This window comes from Carcharodon carcharias, chromosome 28 (assembly GCF_017639515.1).
Source record: "Carcharodon carcharias isolate sCarCar2 chromosome 28, sCarCar2.pri, whole genome shotgun sequence".
In the NCBI taxonomy this organism is placed as follows: Eukaryota; Metazoa; Chordata; class Chondrichthyes; order Lamniformes; family Lamnidae; genus Carcharodon; species Carcharodon carcharias.
Genome location: NC_054494.1, coordinates 14,464,769 through 14,486,070, shown reverse-complemented (window position 1 = coordinate 14,486,070; position 21,302 = coordinate 14,464,769). Strand labels below are relative to the sequence as shown.

At 44.2% G+C, this 21,302-nt stretch overlaps 1 protein-coding gene across 1 annotated transcript; it reads left to right on the top strand.

Annotated features, from left to right (window-relative positions):
* Positions 1-3,486: 3,486 nt before the first annotated feature.
* LOC121270775 (acyl-CoA desaturase-like) lies at positions 3,487-19,928 on the top strand. Its single transcript, XM_041176215.1, has 5 exons — positions 3,487-3,852; positions 4,583-4,713; positions 8,170-8,375; positions 12,239-12,471; positions 16,993-19,928. Exons 1-5 carry the CDS (start codon positions 3,642-3,644, stop codon positions 17,190-17,192), a joined length of 981 nt encoding a protein of 326 aa, XP_041032149.1. The 5' UTR covers positions 3,487-3,641; the 3' UTR covers positions 17,193-19,928.
* The last annotated feature ends 1,374 nt before the right edge of the window (positions 19,929-21,302 follow it).

Below are 21,302 nucleotides of genomic sequence, written 5' to 3'. Positions count from 1 at the left end.
TTGAATGAGTCCCACTGCTCTCTCGCAGATTTACCTAAAAGTAGCTGCTCCCAGTCCACTCTGGCCAAATCATATCTGATTTTATTAAAATCGGCCTTGCCCCAATTCAGAACTCTGGTTTCTGGCCCATCATTGTCCTTTTCCATAAGAACCTTGAATCTAACACAGTTTTGATTATTATCTGTAAAACGGTCCCCCACTGACACTCCTACCACTTGCCCGGCTTCATGCCCTAAAATTAAGACCAGGACTATCCCTGCTCTTGTAGGACCTTCTGCGTACTGGCTTAAAAAGCTCTCCTGAATGCATTTTAAGAATTCCACTCCCTCTAAACCTATCACACTGTGACTAACTCAGTTAATTTTGGGGAAGTTGAACTTCCCCACTATGACTACCCTATTATTCAACTTTTACACATGGATCACGAGGTGTTTCAATACAATCAATGACTATTACAATCATTTCAATATGGTCATTACAGGCAGTCAGACTGTGTAGTCATGATATTGGAGTTATCAACATACATTATGTTGTTCAATACAATTATAATGATGTTACTCTTGTTATTTTCAACAAGAACTGACTGCAGGACACTCTTCCCAGACTGCTTCACTGCAATGCTGACTGCAGGACACTCTTCCCAGGTATTTATTACTTACACTTAATCAATGAAGCGATTGATGCAATTACAGCATTCCCCTATGCTGCGTTTATTTTAATATCATTTGGTTTTAAGCTCATAGCCATTTTTGCATGTGCACGGGGGAAGAAAGGCTCAGGGCTGGTCTTTGTCCAATATTTCTGGCCTCCAACAGTAGCCACCCTGCTTGACATAGAATTTATGGTACAGGAATGGGCCAGTTCTGATAAAATGGTAACTATTAGGTGTTGCCTGACCTGCATTTTCTGTTATCGTTCAGCCCAACTATGTTGGTGTTGTTACTACAAACAAGCCTCCACCCACCCAACTTCATCTCACCCTATCAGTGATTCAGTTGGTAGCACTCTTACCTCTGAGCTAGAAGGCTGTGGGTTCAAGCCCCACTCCAGAGACCTGAGCATAAAAATCTAGGCTGACACTGCAGTTTGGTACTGAGGGAGTGCCGCACTGTTGAAGGTGCCATAGTTCAGGTGACATTTTAAACCAAGACCTCTCAGGAAGGGCATAAAAGATCCTATGGCACTATTTCAAAGAAGAATCGGGACGTTATCCTTGGTGTCCTGGCCAATATTTCATATGCTCCATTCCTGTGTTCAAGTTGTCACATGTCCTACCTCTTTTAACTCCTCCAATCTTCAGGGATCTCTGCAATTCTAACCTTTTGCACATCCTGATTTAATCATTGTATCGCACCTTCATGAGCAGCTATGCCCTCCGCTGTCTAGGCCCTAAGCTCCGTAATTCCTTCCCTAGACCTCTCTCTCCTGCTTTAAGACACCCAACCTCTCTGACCAAGACGCCAGTCATTTGTCTTTGTATCTGCTCCTTGGGCTCAGTTTCAAATATTGTATGCCAATGCTCCCCTGAGGTACCAAGCATCATTTCATCATGTTAGATACTTGTTTGACAAGTGAGTCAAAGGGTACAGGGCTGGGAAGGAAAATGCAATTGAAGCCACAACCACAACCAACCATGATCTTACTGAAACGGCAGAGCCGGCTTGAGGGGCCGAATGGCCTAATCCTGCTCCTAATTCGTGTGTTCAAATGTTTATTAAAAAGCCGGCCGTTATTGTTTACAATTCCTGCTTTAAGAATTGTTTTTAGGCAGCACATATACATCGAAGTCACACAGGAACATACAATGGTTCCAACAAACAACCTGTTTCCGTTGTCCCCCTGAGATTAGATTACCAGAATTTTCCAGGGATAACAGTGGGAGCTGTGAACATTGGAGAAAGGTTAGCACTGAGGTTTATTTCATGAAAGAGAATGAGGTAGGCTCTCCGGCCTCTTAAAAGCTGAGATTTGCTAAAGGGCGCATCAAAAATAAGGGGAATTTTAAAAAAAAAACACTGAAATAAGTAAGACGTGACAATGATCAAGTTTGCATTCTCCCCCTCTCTCTCTTACCTAATGCTTCAGGAAGTCCCGCCCAAGTTATCTTGTGACGAATGAATGAAGGGGGTTACTATCGGGCAAACTGGAGTGAAGCTTCTGCGCAGCGAAGTGCCGAACATGTAGGACTCAGGGAGAACAATATGGCTTTTGATTGCAAAAGATCAAAGTGAAAGGGAGGGCATTGCTCCCGTCCCCCTTCTCTTCCAGCAATGTTGTTAACACATGTAATAAAGTCCCCGTGACTCTAGGGTTAGACATTGATTACAATACAGTGAACATTAGGGGAGTGGTCGGCTTGATGCAGTAAAATGCTTTAAAATACATAGCAGTAGCGCTGAGAAAGATTTAGTTCTTCATACAGTTTTGAAACATCAGAGTTCGTATACAAATTACCTGGGAAAACTCAGCAGGTCTGGCAGCATCAGCCGATGCTGCCAGACCTGAGTTTTTCCAGGTAATTCTGTTTTTGTTTTGGATTTCCAGCATCCGCAGTTTTTTGTTTTTATTCATATACAAATTGTTTTCCAGACAGTTTACTCATTATAATATGGCCAAACTTAAATGTATTGTAGATTTTCACATTGAAAAATAGCCCCTCTCTCTCTCTTTCTTTCCTCGTTATTTAATATCGAGTGAGTTTCTGAGGGCTGGGATGTCGATTCCAACACGCAATTTTGATCCGTGATAACCGTGAAATCATCTCTCAAAAGTCCAGTCAACAAAAACGTCTCCGATTCGGATGCGGCAATTGTGGCAAAATAAAAACGTGCCCGGTCAAAACGTGCCCAGGGCTTAGGAAATTGAGGTTTAATTTTTATCCCGGCTGTTTGCATGGTCTAATTTCGGGGGAGGGGGTGAATCAAAGAAACAGTTTTTAAAGAGGAAAGGGAAAGGAAGATGCAACTTCAATTACGTGATTGTGTAAATGGCGGGCGCTAGGACCTGCAGGAAATCCTGGCACAATGACCTACATTTTCCTCGGGTTACTGCAGGCCATTGACTTCTCTTGTTCAGGTACAGTAATGAGATATTAACTTGCCTGGAAGTGAAGAGTCGGGTGGCCTTATAAACAGAAAAAAAAATAACACAGAAGGGAGCAGCAGCAGTACGTGAAATTACTCCTCCCAAAGGAGTCAAACTGCTGCATTTTTCTTCCTAAAGATTTAAGCCACGAGTTAATAAGAGCAAACATGGATTGAAATTGAGTTCATTCCACCCCCATTTCTTGCACGCGGTAGGAATTGCGTTGCGCATATATTAGAAGTGTAATTGCATGTGTGAGAGAGTGTTGCAAGCATAACATGCCACCAATGTAGAACCAATCAGGGCTGGGGTGTGGTGGTACCAAACTCAGTCGGACCAATGAGTGCAATGCAGTTCTGTCTTCCGAAAAGTAACAGCCAGCTGCTTTATTGATCATCTGCTTTTTTTTTTCTCTCTCGCTGTTTCCCCCCTCCCCTCCCCTTTCGGTTCATCAACACCAACCTCCGGGAAGCTGGGAGCATTGCAGTTACTAAAGTGCTTGGAGGGGAAGCTAGAGATCTGAAGCTTTGTCCTCTTCGTTTCCATCTGTGTGCAACATGACCAGCACCGAGCCTGCAACCTCGCCGGAGTTCATGGATGACCGGCCGGTGGATGATTCCTTCGACACCACCTACAAGGAGAAGCAAGGGGCAAAGCCGCCCATGAAGTTGGTGTGGCGGAATATCATCTTGATGGGAGCTCTCCACTTCGCAGCTTTCTACTCTGTCTTTCTGGTGCCTTTCGCTAAACCTCTAACCTGGCTCTGGGGTAAGATCGCCTCTTCTCCCTCTTGTTCATAACCTGCATTTTTTTGTTTTTAAAAAAAAACACAAATGCAATTTGCATTTTCTTTCCAAACCCTTTTTTTTAAAAAAAAATGCAATTTATTGCTGGATGCAACTGCATATTTTTTTTCCAACTGTTTTCTTGAAATGAAATTTCGGAATTAATACAACTGCATTTTTAGCCCCTTTTTAAAATAGATGCATATTTTTTCTTTAACTCCCTTTTATAAAGAACAATGCAATGTTTATTTTAGAAAGGGAGTTAAAGGAAAAATACAGGCGTTTATTTTAACTCCCTTTTTTAAAATAAATGCAACTGCGTTTTTTTCCAAATCCTGTGACTCGGGTGATGCATCAACACTTTCTCTTTCTTTTTTTAAAAAAAAAGGAATGCAGAGATAAACCTTAATTGTTGAATATAAATTCAGTGGAAAGTCTCTTAAAATGAACCTGCTGCTCAAAAGACAGCTGGATTTTTAATTTGATCTGTGTGCAGATTCCTCAATGGCGCACGCTTTTCATATTTTGCTGCGTATTTTGAGACTTCGCAATGTGCCTTTTGTTCTCTCGCTCTTAAAGGGATGCGAATGGGCTGCATACTGCCGAGACAAAATGGTTGCATGTTTGGACCAGACTTTAACCGGCTGTGCTTGTGGTTTTCTTTTTTTTTAAAAAAAAATAAAGAAAAATAACTGTGTTTTATTCCTGTGTAGCCGCCCTTTGCTTCTTGCTCAGTGCCCTTGGGGTGACAGCTGGAGCTCATCGACTGTGGAGCCACCGGTCCTACACAGCCACTACGCCGCTCAGGGCGTTTCTGGCCATTGCAAACTCAATGGCTTTCCAGGTAATAGACCGGGGATGCGGTTTACTTTGTAGAAACCAGAAGAGAGGGGACAATCTAAGAGTTGAGGTGGGGGCCCATTTAAACACCACCCCCCCCCCACCCCCCAAAAAAAAAATTGAATGGGGGTGGGGTGTGTGGTGTGGGTAGCTGAAGCTGCACCACTCCCTCCAGTGGTTATTCCTGTAGCATAACCTTTAGTGAAAGAACCCTGAACCCAGACTGTAGTGGAGGATTTTTATTTTTACAATCATGTTCCATTCTTGAGTTCCTGTGTCTGCTGCTACCCCATCTGAAAATAAGGTGTTGCTGAAAAGAGGCATTTTGCCAAAACTTTTCATCTTGCACTCATCAGGACAAATCGCAAGAATACCAAATGTCAAGGCAAGCAACAACTTTATACTGTATATACTTTATTCTCATGCAGTATAAAGTTGCTGCTTCCCCTGACATTTGGTATTTTTGCAATTTGTCCTGATGAGTGCAAGATGAAAAGCTTCAACAATGTCTTTTTTTTTTTCAGCAATATTCAAGTTCGGTGCTTAAAAATAAGGTGTTAAATAATACATAACTGCAATCAAACACATACATTCACTGGCATGCTCCTAGAGGGAATTAGGCTCCCATATTTCTGACACATGGCAGGCTTTTATTCATGGTAACCATGTGTTTATATTTATCAGCAGTTTCCACTCCATAGCGCCTTGATTTCTGAAACGTGCCACCTCGTTTTCAAATCCCTCCATGACCTTACTCTCCCTATCACTTCTTCCAGCCCCCTCAGATCTCAGCACCCTCCAATCCTGGCCTCTTGCACATTTCCCCCCCCCCCCCCCGCCCCCATTTTCTTTGCTCCACCACTGGTGACCAAGCCATCTGCTGTCCAAGTCCCAAGGTTCTGGAATCCCCTACCTTTTTTAAAACCCCTCTCTTTCCCCGATCTTTTGCTTTCACTTTTTTTTAAAAGTATCTCCTGCAACTCGCTGTCGAACTTTGCTTTTGTGCAGTGCCTTGAGATTTTTTGCTACCTTCAAGGTAAAACATGAATGCAAGCTGTTGCTTTATTTTCCATTAATAATCCACCATGACATTAAGGCGCTTGGCTGGCTTGTGCTCCTTAGCAACAGTGCTGCCATTGGGGTAACCCCAAGTATGTTGATCTTTTGATTGGGCCCAGCATTCCTTGAGTGCCAATCATCATCTGATTGAAGTCTAGGCTGTGGACCAAAAATGTTTTCAACTTTTCCAATACTCTTCAGGTGATACTATTCTGACATCTGTGTTATCAACAGGATACATATGACTGGTCCCCTCATTTCATGTCCGATGTCGCTATCTGGCATAATTTGTTTTATTGTGTGAGAGACAGAAAAGGAAAATACAGCTATTGGAAATCTGAAACAGAACTGCCCTGGAGGGGGGTGGGTCAGGCACTCAGCTGATCAGTCAACATCTGTTGATAGAGGAGAGCACTTAACATTTTACGTGCAGAATGGCCTATACCTGAATGGCCTATATCTGAAATATGAATTGGGCCTTTCCCAAGTTTTGGATTCCCAATGATGGTACAGTATGTCCAGTAATATAACAGTTCCCCTGTAAAATGTACACAAGATAATGCACTGTCTGTGAAACATGGACATGATGTACTATAACAGAACACTGTGCAGTAGCCTGATATCATGTATACCAACAGTCCCTCCATCTTGTACAGTACCCTGTATTGCATCCTATATAATGAGATTGTGGCACTGGAACCTAGTAACACTGCATATGTGTGAAATAAATGTAAGCTGCAGTACTTTTGTATGGGGGGAAAACCCTTATACAAATATTTTCAAATTTAATACATACATTCTATTATGGGGGGAACCCTTATGTATACAAATATATTCATATTTAATACATGGTGGAGTATTATATCTAATGACTGCATTATGTACAATGTCATATTTATTAAATTGAATCCATAGGGAGACTAGTACAGAGTGACATAGGTTAATAATATAACTGTTTTCACTGTTCTCCAAACTCCTACCTGAATTGAGTCTGATAGTTTTGACTTAAATTAGTGGGTTTGAGCACATGTCAGAAAACTAAATGAGCTAGTATGAAGTGGCCATTTGCTCAGGCAGGCTACAGAGATGGAACATAGAGCAATTCTTGTTCATGCAATAGGGATGCTTTCTTAAGGTTAAGGATAAAGCACTGTCGAAACAGGCCTTCTGCCTGGTGTCCAGCCCATGATTTACATGCCCTGGGTAGCGTAGAGTGAGCATTATTCTGTCTAACCCATAATGTATCTTCAGATCTGTCCCCTGATATATTGTGAGCTCTGTATCATAGTGAAATCTCTGTGCCTATTAATCAACATAACACCTGGGGTCACTGATGCTAGCAGATCCGTGTGTGCTGTTTCACAAGTTATTCCCCAGTGAGGCAAGAGCATTAAAAACACCCCTTTTTAAACCTTCAGGGCAACCAAAATAAGAAAAACATGTGCTAATAGAGTTAATTTGCATGAACCTTGCAGGCTAGAATACCAGCACGTGGGAACTGTATATAACTCCTAGGTTTTGGGGCTGCCTGGAGCTAGAGTTTAACTGCCTCAGCTACACCTGACCTTGAAGTGCTTCAGCAAACTCTGGATGTCCCCTTCTGCACCAATATGTCACTCGGGTCGGCATGCACGTTTCTAAATTGGCACACTATTTCGTATGTCTGTTTAATTGTGAGAGAGCTTGGGTCTTAACTGGAGGAAACCCGTTCCACATGGAAGGCTGAGTGTGAAGCCTCTTGTCCCAGCTGCTTTGAGGGGAGATGGTGGCATAGTGATAATCCAGAGGTCCAGGCTAATGCTTCAGGGATATCGGTTCAGATCCCACCATGGCAGCTGGTGGAATTTAAATGCAATAAATTAAAGTTGGAATATAAAGCTAGTCTCCATAGTGGTGACCACAAAACTATCATTGTCATAACCCATCTGGTTCATTAATGCCCTTTATTTAAGGGAAGGAATCTGCTATCCTTACGTGGTCTGGCCTACTTGTAAATCCATACACGTAATGTGGTTGACTCTTAACTGCTGTCTGAAATGGCCTAGCAAGCCACTCAGTTCAGGGGCAATTAGAGATGGGCAACAAATGCCAGTGACACCCACATCCCATGAAAGAATAAATTGTGGGGGGAGGAAGCTCGACCCTCAGCACTGAAAGGGTTCTCTTTGAAATGAACTACAGCACTCGAGACGTAGATTGGAATGCTTGTACCACACAATGTGCCACATGTGGTCCCCTCTCCTACCAGTGGAGGAGAGCTGGGAAGAATGATGCACTACAGATGAGAATAATAGACAGGGCAGCAGGAATGGTGAGTGGAATGTGACTGAGGGAGAGGAGACTGCCCCCAACCCTGAAGTTGCAATTACTGACACTTTGTAACTTTCCCTCTTTTTTTAAGAATCATATTTATGAATGGGCTCGGGACCATCGGGTGCATCACAAGTTCTCCGAAACTGATGCTGACCCTCACAACGCCACACGCGGCTTTTTCTTTTCACATGTCGGGTGGCTAATGGTCCGGAAGCATCCAGATGTGATCGAGAAGGGGAGCAAGCTGGACCTCAGCGACCTGAAGGCAGACCCTGTTGTCATGTTCCAAAAAAAGTGAGTACTTCTGCTGTTAGCACTTAAATCACCTCGGTGCCTGAGTACAAGCCCAGCCCCGATGAAGAGGCTGCAAGGGTCCTCTGTGAAATAGGTTTGTTTGGCCAAGTCTTGGCCCAGTTCCAAGTGGCACTCATACCTGAAGTAGGCAGTGTTCAAGTAAAGTTAATGTGGTAACCATCAACTCGGAACAAAATGTCCCATTCTTGGTCACGGGAAGATTGAGTATCTGTTGAGTTTGACTAAGATAAGATAATTGGCCTGTGCTGAGTCACTTGACCTTAGGCAGGGAAGTGATTTAGCTCAATATGCTTGCATGAGGGAGGGCTGATCAGTGTTCAGTAACTGCTACTGGGAGAGAATGTGTGTAGCTGATTCACAAATAACAGGAACTTGCCTTTGTGGTCACACCACCCTCCACTTTCAGTATCTAGATTCACAGATGAAGTGGATGCTAGACTTGGACATCTTACAACAAAAGTGAGCTCCTTTGAAAAAGAGAGCTTTCATTTATTTAGTGCCTTTCACAATCTCAGGTCATCCCAATACATTTTGCAGCCAACGAAGTACTTCTGAAATGATATCACCTCGATAATGTAGGAAGCTCTCTCAAACCACAATGAGATAACGGCTAAATTTTTTTGAGGGACAGGTGTTTACAAAGCAGTCACAGAGAAAGGGAGGGGTGGAGAAAGTGGAAACTGAGACTGCTTTATTACAAAGTATCCTGTCTTTGCTCTCAGCTTTTTGTCTACTCAGGTACTTTTTGAGTTCATTTTTGCTCTAGTCATGATTGACAATTGGAATGGGTTTTACATACTTAATCCCAGTGGTGATTAGAAGCAGTGTGCTGGCTGGATGCAGAGTAACGTTCTGGCTGCTGTGCCTCATTAAATGCCCTCAGTTCAGGTATAAGCTGGAGATTGTACGTAGCAAAGCTTACTTGCTGTAACCCAATCGAGCATTCCCCGGTTGGGTATATAGAATTGAAATAAACGCGAGAGTGAAGCTCTTTCTATGTTCTGCCTTTTGAGGGTTTTCAGGTTGGATTACAGCCCCCTTCAATGAAGGGACATTTACTGTGTTCCCCATTTACTGTACCATCAACTATTCCCAACTAATGTTAGATGTATATTGGGAATTGAGTTAACTGCATGGTTTAAATTGTACTACACACCCAAACACACTCTGGTTTGATCTAGTAAGAGTTAGAAAGATAATTTGCTCTGTATCTATTCTCTTCCTTATTTAAAGTCTGGCATAGCATGAATTGAATGCAGGGTAGATCTCCCTCGGTGTGACTCCCATCGATGGGACAGATGTAAGAGGAGAAACACTGTCTGGTCTGCCCAGTTACCTCCCTTCCTGGCTGAGAGAAGATCTCCGATGTTAAATGGCTTTTTGTGACAGTGGTTTGTCTGGGTGAAATGACGAAAGTGAGCAGTTTATATGGAGTGCCCATTATGAAGTGCTCAGCCATTTAGAGGAAGATGACTTTTGTCTCATCAGTTTGAGTTGGATTTAAACTCCAGTTGTAAATGTGGATGAGGACTCTGCACCAACTGGTCATCCGCAGAAAGTAATCTTTTTTTCTTTTGTTGCCCCTGAAGATGGTATAGACCTCCCCAAGGCCAGTAGGTGATACCTGCTGATCCAGAACTTGACACGCACCATGATTGGTGCGCAGTATCTACACTCGCTTGTGCTCTGCTCCCGGAAGGTGCTATTAGCCGATTAAGACAAGTGGTTCAAAGCAGCACATGACTGCATTCATTGCAGAGATGCAACAAAGGCCTTGCCTGTTCACTGCTGGTGGTAGAGTTTGAAGAGGGGAAGGAGGAAAACTAGGGAAACGTTCTTAACCTCAGCCTGGTGGAAAATAAGTACAGTGGAGTTAAAATCAAGGTGGTCAAGTGGCTTAGCCTCCTTCCTTTCCTGCTCCATATTTCCCAGAAAGTTCTTCTGGGGTGGCCCAGGAATGGAGCTTGAGCCTCAGGAATTCATTAGGCCTCTGAGGGGTAATAAGTCACAGCCCCTGCTTTAGAAATTAGCACAGGCCGTGATTCAGTGCCATCACCGTGCACCTTAGACCCTCCAATCAGTTAAATCCAGCAGGGCAAGAAGAAGAAGGAGGAGGAGGAGGCGGTGGCTGAAAAATGACTTGTTACAATTATTTACGTGGTGGAGTCAGGATAGCAGGGCTGTGTCTCCGGGTTTCGTGATAAATGATGTGGGTTGCTGCTGCTAAGGTGTCACTGGTCTGGTCCGGTCCATGCAGCTCTCTGGATGTGTGTTGACTGGGCCCAGCCCTCGAAATGGAGCAGGCCTTTTGTCACAGGCTGTGGCGAGGCACTTATTCCAGCCAATTGGCAGCCCCAGTACCTGCTGAGAGAAGGATGGTTAACTTGAGGGCTGGCTCTCCTTTCCTCACTTTTCTCTACACATTCCTTCCCCCACCCCCACCAGCACAATTTTCTTGTTGACTTTTTTTGGGCTCCTCCTTCATGCCTGTCAGGTTTTCCCAAGTGAAGTGCCTTTGGTCATAGGACTTGGATTTGCAAGGCTTCCTTTCAAGCCTGAAATATTACAATGTTCAGATTTGGATTTCAAGTTGCAGGCCAGATCCCAAAAATGCCAATGTACTCTTTAGCTGTTAAGGGATAAAAATATTAACCAGGACACAGGAGAAGCCCCTGCTCTCCTGAAATAATGCCCAAGGAGTATTTTGCTTTGCCTGAGGTCAGATGGGGCCTTTTTTCTTCTGAAACACAGCACCTCAGACAGTGCAGCGCTCCTTCAGTACTGGCAGTGGAGTGTCAAGTTGTGCTCAAGGTTCTGGAGTGGGGCTTGAACTCAGCAATGTCTGGTTCAGAGGTGACCCATTGAGCCACAAGGACATATGGCATGAGGTAAGAATAATTGGTGGGGTGATAAGACATTAGTGAACCTGTTGTGTTTCTAGCACTGCTCAGTTGAGTTGGAAGAACAAATTCAGTTTGAAATTATGAAGTTATGGGACAGGGTAAACCAAAGCAGACCTGTTGCCAGTAGGTGAGGAGTCGAGAACAGAGGGCAGGCAGAATTTCAAATCGACCCATTTGGTTGGCACGCCAACCACCATCTTAAATATTTATTCTCCTTCACGCCTGATGCATAGTAGCAGTGTGTACCATCCACAAGATGCACTTCAGTTATTTGTCAAGTCTCCTCCGACAGCACCTTCCAAACCCATAACCACTACCACCTAGAAGGACAAGGGCAGCAGACACATGGGAACACCATCACCTGCAGGTTCCCCTCAAAGCCACACACCATCCTGACCTGGAAATTTTTCACCATTCATTCACTATCGCTGGGTCAAAATCCTTGAAATTTCTTCCTAACAGCACTGTGGGTATACCTACACCACATGGACTGCAGCGGATCAAGATGGCAGCTCACCACCACCTTCTCAAGGGCAGCTAGGGATGGGCAACAAATTCTGGCCTATCCAGAGATGCTCACAAGAATGGGGGTTGGGGGGGAACACAAGGTTGTGGAATTCACTTCAGGGTTCGTGTTTGAGGCAGAAACATTTTTATCTAAATTGGGTAAGGAATTTGAAGGGATATAGAAACAGTGTGGGTAAATGTGAGGGCTATTTGTCCATATAGGGGTAAATGCCAACATGGGCTGGTTGGGCCAAAAGGCCTGTTTCTGTTGTAAATTCTACATGGATCAAGTGTGACCGTGTGGCTAATGGGCAGGGGTCAACTTTGACCACATATGTCTGGTGTTGGCCCTCATTTATGGCACTTCCAACTGATGACTAGGATCTATTAATCTACTTTCTTTGTAACTGGTGTCCTTCCCTTGTTTTTCAGGTACTATAAGCGCTCTGTGGTGCTAATGTGCTTCATCATCCCCACGGTTGTCCCCTGGTATTTCTGGGATGAGTCGTTCTGGAACGCATACTTCATTGCTGCCATCTTGCGGTACACATTGGTGTTGAATGCCACCTGGTTGGTGAACAGTGCAGCCCACATGTTCGGGAACCGGCCCTATGACCGATGGATCAACCCCCGTGAGAATCGATTTGTTGCTTTTGGAGCAATAGGTGAGAGTCCTGGTTGATTTTTCCTTTCAAATCGTGGCATCATGTTGACTTTTTCAATGCAATTTATGATGTTCAGTTGCTAGCGCTCTCACCTCCTGAGTTAGATGGTTGTATGGCTTCAAGCCCAACTTGAGCACACTGTCTAGGCTAACACTCCGAAGCAGTACTGAGGGCGTGCCGTTCTGTCTGAGATGCCAACTTTTGGATGAGACATTTAAACCGAGGGCTCTGTCATCCAACTCAGGTGGACAAGGGGAGTTACGCATGGTGTCCTTGGCAATACTTATCCCTCAAGCAATATCTCGCAAATAGATTATCTGGTTGGTATCACATTGCTGTTTGTGGGAGCTTGCTGAGGACATATTTGATGCCAAGTTTCCTGCATTACAACAGTGACTATGCTTTTTTTTTTAAAAAAAGTACTTCATTGGTTGTAATTGGGATGTCTGGTGATTGTGAAAGGTGCTACATAAATGCAAGTCTTTTCTTTGATATCCCTGGTCCTTCAAGGCCTATTTTTCTAGCTTTCATCCAAGTTTTTCCAATTCTTTGCCCCTGAGGTTCAAGTTCCTTTTTAATTGGAGCTGTTCTTTCTAGCCCACAACAGGACTTGCATTTACGTAGCACCTTTTAATGAAGTAAAACGTCACAGGACTGATATCAGACAAAATGAACCACATAGAGATATTAGGAGAGTTGCTAGGTTTTAAGGAGCACCTCAAAGGAAGGGAGGGAGTTCCAGAACTTAGGGGCCCAGGCAGCTGAATGCACAGCCGCCAACACTTGAGCAGAGAACGTAGGGGATGAGCGAGAAGCCAGAACGGAAGAGTGCAGAAACCTTGAGTCATGGAGGTGGAAGAGCTGACGGCGATAGGGAGGCCATGGAGGGATTTGAAAGCAAGAATGAGAATTTGAAAAACCGTGTTTGCAGAAATGGGAGCCAGCATTGGTCGGCGAGCAGGACATTGTGTACAAGTTAGGATGTGGGCAGCAACGTTTCGAATGAACTTGGGTTATCAGAAGGTGCAAGGCAGGAAGCTGGCCAAGAAAGTGTTATAACAGTGAACCACTTCCACATTGATTCTGGCAGGCTGACAGTATTCAGATGATTTGACAGCGATGGGTGACTAGGAAAGCAGCAAATTCTGCTGCTGCCCTTCTCTCACAGTGCAGCCAAGGTTAAAAGTTTGGCGTTTAATACAAAAGAAACAAAATGCTGCGGATGCTGAAAATCCTGATTTATAAGAATTGGAAATGCTCAGCCAGTCTGGCAGCGTTTTGTGGAGAAGGAAACCGGGTCAGTGTTTCAGAACTCTTGACGAAAGGTGGTCGACCTGAAACGTTAAACCTGTTTCTTTCTCCACAGGAGCAGCCGAGGGCTTCCGGAATTTTCTGGGTTTTTTTAACTTGAGATTTTGGGTATTGATGAAAGGTGTCTTGCATGTGACTGTTCCAACGTCTGGCCTCAGCTGGACCTGGTGGGGTTGGGGAGGGAAAAAAAATGTGGAACTGCCATTTTATTCTTCAGCCTCCTTCCCCAGTTTGTGTTCTCCCTCTAATGCTGGCTTCTCCATCCATCTAAATGCCCTCGGGAAAGATCAAGTAAATACTCTTAGTCCCCAAGGTAACCCAGCAAACCTCTAGAATGTTCATCTCTTATTACATCTTAACTCTTTGACTTTGGCCTCTACTTGAATGAACCAATATTTCTCTGCCCTCCCTCCAAACCAGGAGCTGTTGCGCCCACGGCCAGGGACAAAATACAAGCCCTCTTTTTTTATTTTCCTGAGAAAATCACTTGCAATTAAAGGTTGGATTGATTGGATTTTCCTTTTTAATTGGGTAACCCGGTCTGTGGGATGTAGGTGCCCCTCCCCCTCAAGATGACAACATAGGAACAAGGGGAAATAAAAGCAGGAGTAGGCCATTCAGCCCCTCAAACCTGCTCTGCCATTCAACTATATCATGGCTGATCTTGTACTTCAATGCCATTTTCCAGCGCTATCCCCATACCCCTTGATGCCTTTAATATTGAGAAATGTGTCAATCTCTATCATGATCATACTCAATGATTTGAGCTTCCACAGCCCTCTGAGGTAGAGAATTCCAAATATTCACTACCCTTTGAGCCCTTTTTTATTCTGAGATCGTGTCCCCCAGGTGTAAGCCCCCTACAAAGCCAGGGGAACCATCCTTCTTGCAAATGCCCTGTTGAGCCCTGTGAGAATTTTGTATACTTCAATGAGATTGTCTCTCATTCTTCTAAACTCTAGCGAATACAGGCCCAGTCTCTTAAATTGTTCCTCGCAGGACAACAAGACCACAAGATGTAGGAGCAGAAGTAGGCCATTCGGCCAGCTCCCGTCATTCAATGAGATCATGGCTGACCTGATAATCCTCGATGCCACTTTTCCTGCCAACTTGCACGTATATCGCACCCTTTAAATACTACGCCCCAGGGTGCTTCACAGGAGTGTAATTTGATACCAAGCCACATTGAGATATTGGGGCAGGTGATCCAAAGCTTGGCAAGGATGTTGGTTTTAACAATTCTAAGGCAGAGAGGTGGCAATTGTTGGAGGGAACTCCAGAGCCTGGGCCTGAGGCCGCTGATGGCCATTGCTGCAGCAATTGAAGTTGGAGTGCACAAGAGGCCAGAATTGGAAGGTTGTAGGACTGGATTCACTTATCAAGTAAATGTTTTTAAGTATCCAACGATGTAAACAGTAAGTAATGGCCTCATTGGTAGGGAACATAATCCCTCGCAGTTAATAGTCTAGTCCAAATATTTGAATTAGGAAATTATTAACCACGGGCCCATTGACCATGAGTTTGAAGTGACTGCACCTCAAGGTTAGGCCAGCCCTAAGCCATTTTCAGTTGTTTACTCTTCAATTAACTGAATCTTTTTTTTAAATGGGCCAGGCTTTTGAGTTCATTAATCAAGACACAACTGACAGGATTTTATAAGGGGTGGAAGAACTGTTGGGGAGGTGTTGCCTAGATCTATAGATCTAATGAGAGTACAAACACTAGTGCCTTGGTGTTGCCCTGGGCAATACAGACCTTCAGTGGCCAGCCCCTAGTCTATATTGAGGTTGCTGATCGTGTCTGAGATGCTGGGACCAATATTATTGACAAGGTTACTGGCAAAATACTTCCTCCTTAAGTGTTAGTTCTCCACCAATGTTTGCTTCAGGCTGAAATAATTTGATTGCCCTGTTGTTGATTGCTGAAGAGAGGAGAGATGTGTTAGCTCATTACTCTCACATCCCTTTGTTACTTAAGTCAGAGTTTGAGTGGGCGTGTTATAAAGCAGTTTTCATTGGCCATACAGTGCAGTTAGTTTAAGGATTAGTTGCTTATTATATTTTCAAATAATACTTTTTATGGACCTTGCTTTTAACATTTCTAGTTTTAGTTTTTTAAAACCGTGCAGTACCAAGAGAGTGCTACACTGTTTGAGGTGACAGCTCTCCAATGATACGCTAAACTGAAGTCTACCCTCTTGGTAGACCTAAAAGATCCATAGGTGTTTTTAAGCAAAGCCCGAGAGTTCTCCCCAATGTCCTGGTCAATATTTCACTCCTCTGCCAATATCCCTGAAATATATTATCTGGTTGTTATCACGTTGCAGCTTGTGGGGCCTTGTATAAACTAGCAGCCATGATTCCTACATTACAACAGTGATCATCATTCAAAAAATGTAGCTTTTTGACCATTACGCACTTTAGGACATCCTAAGGTCCTATAGAAATGCAAGCCCTTTATAAGATCTTGTCTGTTATGTTTGGTGAATGAGCTTGGGGCCTGGCCCGAGAGCAGATTCAGCCAATGACTGAGCAAGCGAATTAAATGGCACAGACTTGACCTAACCTTGGGGTCATGAAAGGTGCTATGCAAATGTAAGGCTCTTCTCTTACTACAAATTACATTTATACCGGACCATTACACATGTTAAAACAAGGCATTTTTTAGGAGTGTTATCAAACAATTTGACACTGAGCCCCACACATTAGGACGGGGTGACCAAAAGCAGATCTTGAGAAGCATCTTGTAGGAGCAAAGAGAGAGAGAATTTTAGAGGAGTGACTTCCAGAGCTTGGGGCCTAGGCAGCTGGAGGTACAGCTAACAATAGTGGGACTGTGAAAAGTCAGGAGTGCACAGTGGGCCAGAATTGGAGGAGTGCCAAGTGTTTGGAGGGTTGTAGAGCTGGAGGTGATTAGAGATTTGAGGCAAGACCATGTAAGGATTTGTAATTGAGGATGAGAATTTTAAAATTTGTGGTGTTAATGGTCAGAGCCAGTGTAGACCAGCAAGCTTGGGATGATGGGTGAATGGGATTTGGTGAAAATTAGCAGTGTATTAAGATGATTTCAGGTCTATGAAGGGTGCAAGATGGGGGGGTGGGGTTGACCAGGGGAGGGAATTGGGAGATGTTTTATGGTGTGTTAAAATTTTAGTGTAAATCATGTCATCTGTAAGTATCTTGACCAGTTTCCCATCTTGCCTTGCTGCAGGAGAAGGGTTCCACAACTATCACCACACATTCCCGTATGACTATTCGACCAGTGAGTACGGCTGGCGAGGGAACATCACCACCTGCTTCATCGACATGGTGTGTTGGCTCGGACTGGCCAGTAACTGTAAGAGGGTGTCCAAGGAAGTCATCCTGGCCCGCAGGAGGCGAACGGGTGACGGCAGCATCAGGAGTGGCTGAGCCCGCCCGAGTGAGCAGACTGTCGAGTCACTGACGCACCCCTAATGCCAAAGACGCCACTGACTGGTCACGAAGGCAGTCTTGTCAACCGCTAAACTATAATTTTTTTTTAAGGTGGAATCTTTTTTCGGATTAATAAGTCTCATCTGACCGTGTCCCAGATAAACCGATGAAAGAGTTGAAAATAGTTGGAACAGCTTTTAATTAATAACAATTGTGCTTCATTGTTGATGGTAGACACGGTTCATTCAGAATTTTGGAATTAACATCTTGCTGAATGGTAATCTTTGGGGGCCACTTTGTGTAAACCTTCCCTTTTTTTTTTACCAGAGCTGTTTTAGTACCAGTGTTAAGTGGTCTGAGTCCATGGAGTAATCCTCCCCACCCCAAAGATTGCTTAACACCGGTAAAGATTCCACCTTAAAACAATTCCATCGTAACTCTCGCCTCAGCTACGTGCTAGAGACACACAAAAAAAAAACAGTCTAGGCAGAGGGAAGTGCTTTTGCAAATATTTGGCGCTTCATGCCGGACCTGTCATGCAGAAATGATTAGATCGAGACGGTGGGGAGCCACTCAAATTCTGGCTGTTCCCGTGCAATCTTTTTCTTTTTGAAGGGAAGGGTTAATTGAGGGCTCGCCATGAACCCTGCTCATCTCGCATTTCAGTTGCAAGGTCGGGTTTGACAGCCACACAGTATAATGTATGCCCATTGCCTTCCTTAAACTAATAAGCTGATGGATTTTTAAGTTTTGTCACAATAAACCGTGTGCCCTGGAATGGGAATCTGGTGCCTTTTTCCTCGGTGCGCGAGTGGTATATTGACAACAACCAGGGTAGCCAATGTGCTCAACTCCTCCTGGGATACCACAGCCTCAATCCATCCTAAGTGCTGACCAGTAACCTTCTATATTTCTTTCCACCTACAAAAAAAAAGCAGATGCCTAGTTGACTAATTTTGTGCAGAATGATTTATATAATAGTTTCCTGCCCCACCCTCTGCCTTCTCCACCCCTCTTAAGCTCATTAATGCCAGTAACAACTCTTAATGTAACTGAAAATCAGAGACTAGCCTCCTTGTTAAAAGGGGGTGAGGGGGGAATTGACTGTTGGCACACATTGTGCCCCTTTTAAATCTTTAATATTGACTGAGATTACATGAAAGTTTGCACCAAATGTTCGTGAGCACGTGAACATATCGGCACCAAACAAGATCCTTGTTTCCAATATTCCAATGGATCTGTCTAACGTTTCCACAGGGTTGCCTATAGAATTGGCATTTTAGATGGTCAGGACTGTACCCTATGAAGTTTGCATTTGAGAGACTCTTCTTGAGATTTTTCAATCTTCTAATTCGTGTTTGGTGTAAGGTGGGATGCTGTTGTTGTATTGTGTGTCTAAATGTTCCTGTTGTGCTTCAGTAATCATGCTGCAAGTTAATAGTAATATAATTAAAACACTAAGAGAGAACTGTATAAAACTGTTGCCATTGAGACTGTCCCGAGTATCAAGAACTGCTTCGGCTTGTTCAAAAGCCAATTTGTTGACACTCTTATCCTGCTCCAGCAACAAAACTAAATGGGGTCACATTGACTCCTCATCAGCTTTTCCTGACTACAGTGCAGAGCTCCAACATACTAGGCCAACTTTCTGCCTGTAAAAACCTAGCAGCTGGTGGCGGGGGTGGGTTCATTCAACACTTGAGCTGCTCTCCAGTGACCCGACCAATGAAGATCTAACCGCGAAGGGGCAATGTTTGCTCATTTCGCACCCCCCCCCCCCCCCCAAAAAAAGCCATGGATTTGAATGTGTGTCAACTCAGCTGCTCAGTTGGTTAAAGTAAATCAAACTCCTCAAACAGGCCAGTCAGTCAGGGCCTAACTGAGCCAGCTGATGTCAGCAGTTAATCTGGTATGTCTTTTTCTTCAGAACTTTCTATATTTTGGGAGGCATTTTGCCCCCTTAGCTTCCCCCCACCCCCTCCAACCCAACCCCCTTGCCACGTAACCTCTGCAACAAACCTTGGTTCAAGTTCAAACTGCTTCAGCCTCAACTGACCGTAGCATGTGGGTCAGGGGTCAATGTTGTGGGCCCACCTGACTTGTGAAACCCGCCAGCTGTATTTAGTAACAACCAGAACACTTTTGTCACCTGCATGCCTTAATTGACATCGGACTCTGAATTTAATTAGGGGAGGGGTAGCGATTAAAGGGTCCCAGATGATTACTCACCAGTTGCCAACATTGCTGAGATGTGCCACCCTTGTCCTGTCACCAGTTCTACTTCATTTAAAGAAATACTTCCCCTTTTCTCACCCCCTCATTCTCTCTCCTCCCCACCTCAAAGTGACTCACGTTGGAGTAAGGTCAGCAGATGCCCCTCTGCTGCCTGTGGCCATTGTCCAAGCCATGGTGGCTGAGTCGGGCAGGCTATTCAACCATGAGGTGGAATTCCAGCCAGGCCTGACCCCTACTCTTGCTTGATGGACTCACTTAACCCAGAGCTTGATTGCCTGCACACCACTCCCCGTCCAGCTGAGATCACCTTGACTCCAAATAGAATTATCTCCCCTTTTATAGAAGTCTGTATCTGTAATCTTAGAAACATGCTGTTCACCAACATTGCAGTCTGAAACTTGCTATGACAGTGTACAGATCCTTGTTGCACCTGTACTATTGTCCCTTATCGCCTATTTCAAAAGGCATTGGCCCATTTCAAATAAAGATTTGACTTTTTTCTCTCTCATTTTTTCTTCCCCCTCCACCCCCCCGACCCTGGCTTCTTACTGCTCCAAATGTCCAGGTCTGTAGGTATGACTGAGGGCTGAGAACAGGAGTGTGTAGCTAGTTCTGATAAGCTATGGTCTGCCAGAGCATTGTGCAAGGGACTGGGAGTGAAGGCACATGCAGTGAACAGTGCTCAATCTCTAGTGCACCATAGGATGGGGTCTGAATATAACTGTCCTCTTAAATGTTTTGGCAAAGCACAAACTTGGATTGTTTCTCTTTGAATCTGATCCCCTCAAGCTGCTCTTGGCAGGCCCTCTTGTTGGCTTTGTAACTGCATCGTGAGCCTTTTTGCTCTCATATAAAACCTCAGCAGGCTTGTAAATCAAAAAAGGAGGCAGCATACCTGATGGACTTGCTGCAGTAAATTCAGAATGATGCAGATGCCATATTTTGCAGTGCACTTCCTGAAGCAGCAAGTGCTGTGCCTTAGAGCAGTGTCACGTAGGAAAGCAGCAGGAGTAATTACACCAAATCTTATCACCAGTCCATCTACTTCACTTCCAGATGCTGGTGACTCCTTCCAGGTGTGCTTTTCGATTTTAATACAGGGCATAACCCTTGTTTAAAATGCCATAGGAAGGAGTGAGTGTTCTCACTTGAGTCGTCTTAACCATGCTATTGATATCTCCAAATACTTAGTTATGTGACCTGGACAGCAGGTGTTCCTGGAGTTTCAAACACTTTATTTTATGCCAAGGATCAGCTCCAACAAGAAGCTTAGGATATTTTAAGGAATGTACACTCACCAGCAATTTAATGATACTTTAAACAAAAGGAAGTGTTCCAAATCATGTCGACTAACCCAAAGGAAATAGCCACCATTTTGAGAAGTGTTTCCATATCTAGGATGCAGCTGCTGGAGCACACCTTGCCTAATGGTGGCAATGGGGATGTGCCAGGGCAAGAACTGCATCACCAGCCCTCCTGGGTGAGGCAGTAGAGTGAATCACATTGTAAGCTTTGTGGGTTTAGTGGAGAACTGTGAAGGGGCTTTGGAAAGTCTGGCAGTTTCCCTGAAGGAAGTAATTGGTGCCAGTAGCACTCAGACCAATTCCCAAGAGGCGAAAGAATGGCCAGTCCCTGTCCTTTGGACCAGTCAGTAACATATGAGGAGAGGTTGGGGGGGTGGTGGTACTAGTCCTAGTGGTGGCATTCATATCAGCTAGTGCCCATGACTGAATATTCAGATGCTCACATCACAGGGGCAGCAATGTGTGTTCAATTCCCTCTCCTAGAACCTCCAGTTTAGTTTTTCAAAATGACATCTCCTCCTGTTATTTTAATAACTTCACTCCTGTTTCCTGCTGAGGATCTGGAGAA